The sequence below is a fragment of the Trachymyrmex cornetzi genome, unplaced genomic scaffold (assembly GCF_001594075.2).
Source record: "Trachymyrmex cornetzi isolate Tcor2-1 unplaced genomic scaffold, Tcor1.1 scaffold248, whole genome shotgun sequence".
NCBI lineage: Eukaryota > Metazoa > Arthropoda > Insecta > Hymenoptera > Formicidae > Trachymyrmex > Trachymyrmex cornetzi.
Genome location: NW_017297144.1, coordinates 138705 through 148840, shown reverse-complemented (window position 1 = coordinate 148840; position 10136 = coordinate 138705). Strand labels below are relative to the sequence as shown.

At 31.3% G+C, this 10136-nt stretch overlaps 1 protein-coding gene across 1 annotated transcript; it reads right to left on the bottom strand.

Moving 5' to 3' along the window:
* Positions 1 to 4945: 4945 nt before the first annotated feature.
* Positions 4946 to 9847, bottom strand: LOC108761475 (uncharacterized protein CG3556). Its single transcript, XM_018508066.1, has 5 exons — positions 9611 to 9847; positions 8459 to 8706; positions 7928 to 8314; positions 6859 to 7248; positions 4946 to 5355 (listed from the first exon to the last, which is right to left on the bottom strand). The coding sequence occupies exons 1-5, from the start codon at positions 9835 to 9837 to the stop codon at positions 5294 to 5296; spliced, it is 1314 nt and encodes a 437-aa protein (XP_018363568.1). The 5' UTR covers positions 9838 to 9847; the 3' UTR covers positions 4946 to 5293.
* Between the last annotated feature and the right edge of the window lie 289 nt (positions 9848 to 10136).

Genomic DNA, 10136 nt, shown 5'->3' with positions numbered 1-10136 from the left:
GGGGGGGGTAGGATGGAAGTCGCCTCACATGGAAAGTCGTACGGTCCGAAGCAGGAGGAAGGTGGGGTGAAAGTCGCTTCGCGTGGAAAGTTGTATTCCTTGAATTCGTCCACCTCATACCTCTCTCCCTGTCTAAAGTTGTCTGACTCTTCATATAAAGTAGGGAAATAATTACTAACTTTGACTATTAATAATTTTTTAATTAATAACGAGCGAGGAGGCTAAAACCTGTTGAAGGTCATTCAGGGTCATGACCTTGACAATATATGTCAAGGTCATTGGGGCTGGGTTCCCTTTTAACAATATTTACCAATTATTATATACAATATTAATTAATTTATTATGTTACTTAATTCATAGGATATAATTAAAATAAAGCATCAAATCTTTTGAAATATTTTAATAAAAGGTTAAACGGTTTTTTTGCAAAAATTGAGTACTTGAAAACGAAATTATAAATATTATGTTAATTTCAAAATTGTGAATTAAATTAAATAATAAATTATTACAACATCGCTCTGTAAAAATCAATTAAAATATTCAACATTGAAATTATTAAAAAGTTATATAATAAGAATAATAACTTTTCATTGTACATATAAACCAAAGTTACATTTAAAGATGTTTCATATAATACAAATTTTTAGATTATGAGTGTTAATTTGAAAAACTGATATATAAGTACATTTCCTATTTACCGAAGAATCATATACCGCGATGAAGGGTAACAAAGATATAGCCCAACAGATAGCAAAAATAATTCTCCAATATAACTTGAAAAAGATGCCCGTTCGTTTTATATAGGTTAATTGAAGTGAAGGAATTTCGAATCTACAAAAAGATTGTATTTTAAATTAAGTTCTTATTAAATTAATAATTCTTTTTAAGATTAAAATTAAATTTTGTAAAATCATAAATTATTTTTATATAAATAATTTTTTATAGTAACGTGCAAAATTACATTCTGCTAGTGTACTCTATTCTATCTGATGGTACATATTTTTTACGTTTTTTGCAAAACCACTTTTTTATGTCAATTTTATTTTGTCGCACTAGACTTTCAATCTTTTATTAATGAAAATAGCAAAAGCATTATACCTATACAAGGTAATATCAAAAGTCATTTTACATATTACTTCAAAGAAAAAGACGAAATAGATTAAAATTAAGAAAAATTTATATTTATCGAATATCTATGGATTATATGTATATCATTATATACATTCCGAACATTATTATAGCTTAAGAACGTTACATGAAAAATGTTTAGTATTAGTAATGGGATAGATTAAAACGACAAGAACGAGAACTTTCACGAGAATTTGCAACAGAATCATTTTCATATATGAGTGATACAAAACCTTTGCCGTGTCTCAGATCCTATTTCAGCTTCATTTTCAGTTTCAAATACGTTTTTTACATCTCTTCCAGCCATAAATCAATGTTTTCTGCATAACAGAACTGCTCTTGAAATATAGGTTACGTTGTTTCGCATGTCACAGAAGAGAATCGATCTATGGTGTAATCATGGTGGAAGTATAACTTCCATGATAACTTCCATGGTGAAAGTATAAGCTGTATAAGTTCCATGGAAGTTTTACTTCCATCATCGATGTAATCGTGGATTGTAAGAAGACTCGTGGGGTCTGTTTTTTGTGGTTGAATTAGTGTATACTTTTAGAACTTAAAGTGAGATAGGTATGTTTAATATTTGGTGAAAGCGGCAAAAAAGTTCTAATGCAGTCTAGTGCAGGAATAAAAAACAGACCAATGATGTAAGATTTTTTTTATGTCATGAAACAATCTACTAAGTTTTGTAATAATATTAAGTTTAGATTAAATACAGGGGTATGTATATCATTAATATCTCGTGCACGAACTTATACATATGCCATATGAGGAGCAGACTTTCAAAATGTGTTTTGTTTTCAAAATTTATAATTTTCTGAGAATGAGAGTAGAGTCCCATGAGACGTATTTGTCGCGTATCGCGTAACTAATCAATATAAGCAATAGGCCTGTTCTTTTTGGCTGAACTTTTGCACCAGTTCATCTTTTTTCCTCTTAAAGAGAAAAGGAAGAAAAATGAACTGGTGCAAAAGTTCAGTCAAAAAGAACAGGCCTATTAAAACGCGAAACCACACAACAGCGGATCGCTTCTGATTGGTTACGCGGTACGCGGCAAATACATTTCATGGGACTTCCTCTGGTGAAAATTATTCTCATAATTTTTATAGGAATTGGAACATTTTTCAGAAATATTCAGAAGTATTTGAAAAGTTTACATCTTCTCTCAAAATTTTTCAAACAAATGAATATTTGTATAGGATGACACACGTATGACTTGATAATTTGATATTCGAGAATTATGTGGGTCAATTGTAATCATTTTAGTCTCAAATTTTACAGATTTCACAGACTTTTAAAATTATGCCCAGATTGATGCCCCTCCGTCATTAGAGGGTAAGCTGGGGGATTAAAAATTTCAAGTATCTTTGATCAACTTTTTTGGATTCTCCGTATTGGTTCCGTCATTTTGTTTTTTGTAATTTCGACTTCAGATTTGTATTCAGTGTGATATCAAAAACTCTTATATACCAACTTTCGTAAAAATCGTTATCGTCGTCAATATTTCTTTTTTTTTTTTTCGTTTAATATGAAATTGATTGCCACTCTCTTCATTGTTGTGCATATTTTAATCGTATATACACGGGGATACAAATGCCTTTTCATGTCTTCCCATTCCTTCTCATGCTTCTCTTCTTATTTCTTTTGATACCTTCTCTGATATGCGTGCAACTTCGGATGTTGAGGCATTTATTCCCGTGTGTATCTCGTAATTTTGCAATCTGTAAAGCCAATTCAAAGATATTACTGAAAAAATGTAGATATTTCTTTCACTTTAGAATCCCTGTAATCACAAGAAAAATTAAGGTTAGGTGCTCAAGGAGTTAATAATGTTTTAAAACTTTTTTTAGCAATTCATAAATCTCTTTAAACATTTGTTCGAATAAATAAGATCACAAATCAGATTAGTATCAGGTTACACATAAAAAATACACAATATATCGTTTAGATCTGCGAATGTTACTAATTCCTCTTTATTTTGAGAAAAAACAAAATTGTACATTGCATTCGATTTAAGATGCTTGATAGGTAATATATTGTGCTTAAAACAAAAATATGGTGTTTACGATACGTCTTTATTTTTCTTTTTCTTGTTAAATAAGTTGCGATATAATATAGGTATATCCTTTTTTACTCATTTTTTACTTTAATTACTTTATATTCACTTACTTATTTATTCGTCGTTCATTTTCTTCAATTATAACAGCACTTAATAAATTAAGTTACTATTTAAGACGCAAACATCGGGAGCGGATATTTGCTAATATGAATACGGCTATTCAGTTTTATTAAATATGAATTAATTATGTTAAATACAAGTATGCTTATGCATTGCGGTTTCATAAAAAACATCGTTTCATAACTTCAATAGAAACACGTTAGATGCCGTACGGACTTTGGCTCTTGGGCCGGTATTCATAATCAGTTATATTCTTATATGCAAAATCGTCTTAAGTTCAATCTTGAAATGTCATAAACCAATCAGAGAGCCGCATTAGCGTCTTAGGATATTACTTAAGACGATCTTGAAATAAGAACCGACTATGAATACAGGCCTTAGTATTACACGAGTCTAAACCTGTCTAAAACTGTACGTACAATAATATGCGACAAATGCAATTTTCGATATATACTAGCAACAAAATATTTGTGCATCTCTTTAAATACAGCTGATTTCATTTTGTGCACGTTAATATAACGTCGTTATTATATTCTAATCACTAAACGTATCTAAAAGAACATATTTACTCTAAATCCAAATATTATGAGTTATAAAAGTTTGTTACTGAGCTTTAACATTAATCACGGCATTCAACGTGTTAATAAATAGAATTGTTCTGTATTTTTAATTAATATGAATACGTCATGATGTTGACCTGACGATCTGTTTCGCCCAATTAAGTTCAAGTTAGCTACCAAACAAAATTTCAAAAGTCATAGTCAATTGCGTGTACATATACATATTTATATCTTTTTTTTTATTTAATTTTTTGTTTCAAATTAAAGCAATGTAACTTTTCCTTTTTTAAAAGTGTCGATAATAGCGATGGCAGTGGATACTAAATCTCTCGTTTTAGAATTGCGAGATTCCTCTTTCTCTCACTCATTCCCTTCTTTTCCTTCCCTCGCTCTTTTCTCGAAATTTTAATTGTTTATTACTTTTTAACTAAAGATACGCAAACAAAAAATCGGCCTGTTTCGAAATGTGCAAACAAAAATCTATCGATTAAGACTATTTCAAACTAATTTGTTACTAATAGGGAGGGCTAGTGTGATGTTAGCTACCTAAAATTGTTTTTTTGAATAACTTTTTTACTGCAAGTGTGCAAACAAAAATTCGAAATGTGCATATATGTGCACAGTGATGAGCAGTCGAACGAGCTGTAGAAAATTAATTTTTTGTAAAGTTCAGAGCTAAATTCACATGAGTGCACTACCAATGAATACTTGTAATACTGTTGGTAATGTCTATTTCTCATTATGTAAAATTAATCGAATTCTCCATTTAATCAAAATCTAATGACTGCAAATGTCGGATGTGTCAATTATTTGTACATTATTTATACGTACATTTAGTACAAAACATGATTCGTTTTTGTATAGAGGAAACTAACGAGTGTACTTAGAAAATGGTGGTTGGTGTTGCTATACAAAGGACAAAGGTTACGACTTTTAGGATATCTTAAAAATATTCAAAGAATCTAACGATTTAATGTAAAATATATTAATTTCTATAACAAAATAAACAAAATTACACACATAAAATTAAAATAAAACAAAAAAATTTTTTCCAAATATTTCTCAATATTATATATATAATCACGTTACAATTTAAATAACAAAACAACTGTTGTTTTGTTATTTAAATCGTAATGTGATTTCAACAGCTTCTACTCGATATCTGCTGCCAATCTATCATCAGATAGCGCAGAGTCTAATCGATTTTTGCCGTCAATCTGCTGTCAGGTTATATTAACAGATTCTGCTTAATTTCTGCCGTTAATCTGCTGCCTAATCATAAGTATATAGGTTTTGTCGACAAAAAATATAAACTAAATATGTATGCAATTGGCATCAATCTGCTGACATGTACTGATTAAATCTGCTGCCAATCTGCTGATATTCTGCTTAAGGGATTTTGTAGTTCAATATAATAGTTCATACTTCATAGCTTCTTGTACCAGAAGAGATAATGCTCTCCTTCGCTAATCTGCAAGTTATCGACACCTGTAAATATAAAGAAATAATTAAAATTATCAATAAGTAAATATATTTATATGTTGCTGTATATTTAATTAAATCCTTTTCTTTCAATAAATTTCTATAAATAAATATTTCTGCGTTATATGTCAATATATGTATACCCCTACAGCACGAAATATTGCAATATTATTTTAAAAAATTGCATTATTTCATAAAACATTGCTGCAATATTGTAGCGATATTCCTATGTCCACAAAAATAAAATATTCCATACATATTGCTATAACATGTAATATTTCAATAATTTATTCCAGTTTTATTAATTGCTAACGTATTATTGCTTAACATCATATTTCAAAATACATACGATAAGTTATGATCAAAAAATGTTCGGGAGCCTAGAAAGCATATCCAAAAAAAGGTTGGGAATCTCCAGGAAATTCGCCAACTCGATTTGCTCCTTTTTATAGGACTCCTAGACGTTTTCTCTTTGCAAGAAGCGTATCCCTATCGTGGCGGGACTGCGTATTTATTTACTGAATTGTAATATTGCAACAATATATTGCAATATTTTCTACAAAATTAAAATTACAATATTTTGCAATATTATTGCGATATTTCCAATAAAATATTATAATTTCAATATTGCAACAATATTGCTGCAATTTTTGTAATATTGCGCATTATTGAAATATTGCTGCAATATTTTGTGCTGTAGAGATAGTGTACGTATAACACGATTTTTTCTCAGTTAATAAATTAAAATGTTATATTTAAAGATTTTACTTAGACAATATTTTCCATATTTTTTCTTATTTATTTATTAAGTTATAATGTCAGGGACAGATCCAGTGAGTTATTCTGGGGGGAGGGGGGGAGCGGTATAATAAAATGTAAATATTTGCTTATTGCTGGTGTTATTTTCGTCATTGATGTTATTTTTAATATTTTTTAATTATTTTTATTGTATTGTTTGATTATATATTTACTATTATTATTATTATTACTACTATTACTATCATAATCGTGAAACATAAATTATACATGTCTGGTATTCAGCATTTTATTAGCCAGATATTATAGAAAAGCACATGAATAATCAAAAGATGGCGTTTGTTGACTATATTTTAGTAGGAAATATTCACAATTCAAAATGACACAAGTAACAGATGACTCTAATCTCTAATCACAGCATACGCAGCTAGAGCTTTCAATGCAATCCCCTAATAATATATACATATAAGTATATAAAAGATAAATAATTACAGTTTTGGCGAAATTTTACAGTAAAAACATTAAGGAATCTTAGGATAAAAAGATAAATTACTCTAAAATACTCTACTGAACTTCCTAATTAAGCGTTTGAAATTTTTCAGTTGTAATATTTTCACAAACGCTTGAGAAGCACGCTTTATTCGTTTAGCCAATAATATAATAACGGATAATTATTATGTCGTGCAGTTCCTTAATTAGAAATTGCAATTACTTGTAGAAATGTTCAAGTAAGGGAATAACTGAGATTCATACCTCCAGGTGCAACCAATTGATTTCCGGGCGGCGAGGATGGTTCGGGCGGTAAGGATAATCTGTAAAGTAGCCAGTAATGATAGGACATTGGTTCCTCTTTGTAGCCAGCCAGCGTGTGAACGTAATGACCGTTAGGCCATTCGGAAGCGGTAAATTGGAAATGGGGAGACATGCTTGCCGCCAACAGCATCACACTATAGAAAGTCTCGTTTTTTGGTACAGTCACTGTCAGGTTGTACGTTTCGTTTACATTGCTGCCAACCCACAACGTATAGGACACGTTTATAAGCACAGGCGCTGTGGTAAGCGTAATATCTGTATTGCTTGTATTATTTCCTGACATTTCTGATGGCAGAGGGATCTCGCTATGATCATCGGGTGTTCCAATATCTGCAACTTGTAAGTTTGAAGAATCATTCAACGGTAGAAGATACATTGACATGTGACATAGTTCAACCAAAAGTAACATTTTCAGAAAAAAAAAGGAAAAAAAAAGATTATTCATTAACATCGACGTTAATTTAAACATTATTTCGAAAAGTTAAACTTTTGTTAATTATGCGCAACTATACGGGGTAAACCGTGTTTACTGCGATATTCGCACTTGATATATAGACCATGTTATTCTCACAAGTACGATTTGTGTTGAATCTGACGGATAAAATCTGAGTAAAATTTATAAAATACGGAATAAAATGAATTTGCGACGAAGTTGCATTATGCTCATGAGTGCGGTCGCAAATTTCTAGGAATATCAGGTTTCTGCATTAATTTTTACATAAATATAAATATTTATCGTTTCATTTCATCGTCCTTAGAAAGTCCACTTATATATTCGTCATTATTCATTTATGTTCATTCGAATATGTATTGTATTAGATATGTCAGAAATTGAACTACGTTTACCAATTTTATAAATGGACGTGCATAGTATTATGGATATCCATTGTCCATTATATGTTTAAAGAACATTTTATGAATATTTCTAAGTTATAAATATTAAAAACGGATATCCTGAGATATTTATAAAATACATTTTTTCAAAAATACAATAATGGATGATGTTTACTATTGCTTGTAGTCAGGCGAGGTGACGAATTGTCCAATAAACCCTGTCCGCAGTCGAGGGCTCGGATGCTGGCCAATCCACGCGGCGTGACACCTAACATAGCCTCTGCAGTGGCATGGATATTGCCACGAAACGAACCATCTGGTCGTTGTTGATTGATCAGCCAAGCTAAAGCAGCGGATCTATTCCAGTTATCAGCCGGTTCATTTTCGATTTCTTCTAGCGCTTGCATCACCAGCACGGTGTTGCGTAGATCACCAAAACTGCCATCGTGCCTTTGCTGTTGTGCTAACTCGATCGATGGTTTACGAACGATGTGATGAAGGTTGCGATGTCGGTGATCTTGGACGATACACCGCAAAGCCAGGATCAACATTGCGATAGTATCTAAAAATATTATTTAGTAATAAAAATATTTACTGCCATGTAATTTAAGCAACGCAAAATTAGAATTAGAAAATAAAAATTTATTTTTTTCGTTTCTTATTATCCGGTAATATGAGAATTTTGAAACAATAAAGAGGCACTTACCAACATTATGGTCTCGCGCGGCATTCGCAATATCTAAGAGACGACGCATCTGCCGTTTGCGCACATGTGCTTGCGCGCTACATGCTGCGAGCGTAGTCAACGCAAAATCGTAATCGATTGGCGGTTCATGATGTTGCAAAGTACCGATTAAATCGTGACCATGGAATTGTCTGGGGTCCATGCACATTGCGTTCAAAGCCAAAGTATAGCTTGCTAGTTGTCCCGGAGAAAACCCCATCTCCCGATGTCTGTAAACACAAACGGCCATAAACAATTCATATAAGAGCGTTTGATATAATAAATTTATATCTGTGTATTGAATAAAAACTAATTTTTCGAGAAATGCATACATTTTCAATGAGAACAAGTACGTGGTATCTACACATTGATTCCGTATATTTTAATTACGGCGTGAAAAAAAATTGTCCCCATCGATATGGAGACATATTTTCGATATGGAAAAATATCGTATATGAAAATATATGAAAATACTATATATATGGTACTAATATAAGATCGTTAAGTGATTGACTCTTGTGAATAAAAATAGAAGGTTTTAAAGCCAGTCGAGTCCAAAACCAGTTGATATTGTTTGTGAAATCTTTATTATAATAAATTATACGTTTCGATCCGTGTATTGGATTCTTATCAATAGTTAAATGTAGTTACAATGCGGTCTTTTTTACATAAGATCTACCCCCACTCTCGTTGGAATGTTTAATCTAGAGATCTGTGTTCCGATATACACTACCAGTACCAAAAATCTACAATATATACTGAGTGTCCAGCGAGACTATTGCAATAACTCACAGGAAGGTAGACAGGGACTAAACTGACAATGAGTCGAAAAGTCCTCTACCATTTTGTAATTTTCACAATAGTTAACAAGATATTGATTACTAAAAATCGCTGAATATTGGTTTTCAATAATATTGTACTCAAATATTACCAACTTTACAGAAAAACAGCAAGAGACAAAAATTGTTAGTTTTCTTCTCATAAAGTTCTGAGAATTTTTTCAAAATTTTTTAATACCGTATTTTCTCATGTGTTGGTAAAAATAAGAAAATGCAGTACTAAAAAATTGATAAAAAATTCTGAACAAATAATTGTCAATAAGCAAGAGTTAAAACAATTATGATAAATTTTTACCTCCAAAGTAGAAGCACAATTTCTAGTTCCATTTGTTTAGCAATGAGTTGCAATTCAAGCGGCGCCGGCGGCGCGACGTTATCATCACGAGAAAGATTGGCCAGACGAAGAACTAATACTATTCGATGTGTGTCGTTACCCCAACTTGCGTCCTTATCCCGTTGACTCCACAGCCACGTGGTCGCTCGTTCAAGAATAGTTTCCGCTTCGGCGTCGGCCGACATCATCTCAGCGTTGCTTACTGACAATAATAATTTTTCGTTATTTATATTCAAAGATATAATATCCAAGGATATTTTATTTTATGTTTTATACATACAATATCACATTTTAATTTGCCTCCAAAACCTTTATTTTTTAAATTAATTTAGTTTGATTTTTAAAAATATGGTAAATATTCAGGTGGTGGGAACCAGCGCCGATGACCTTGATTTTAACATGTGTTGTCAAAATTATGGCTGAGTTTCTTCCAGTAGATTTTAGCTGTTGCTTGTTATTGGTTAAAAAGTTGTGTATTAACAAAAAA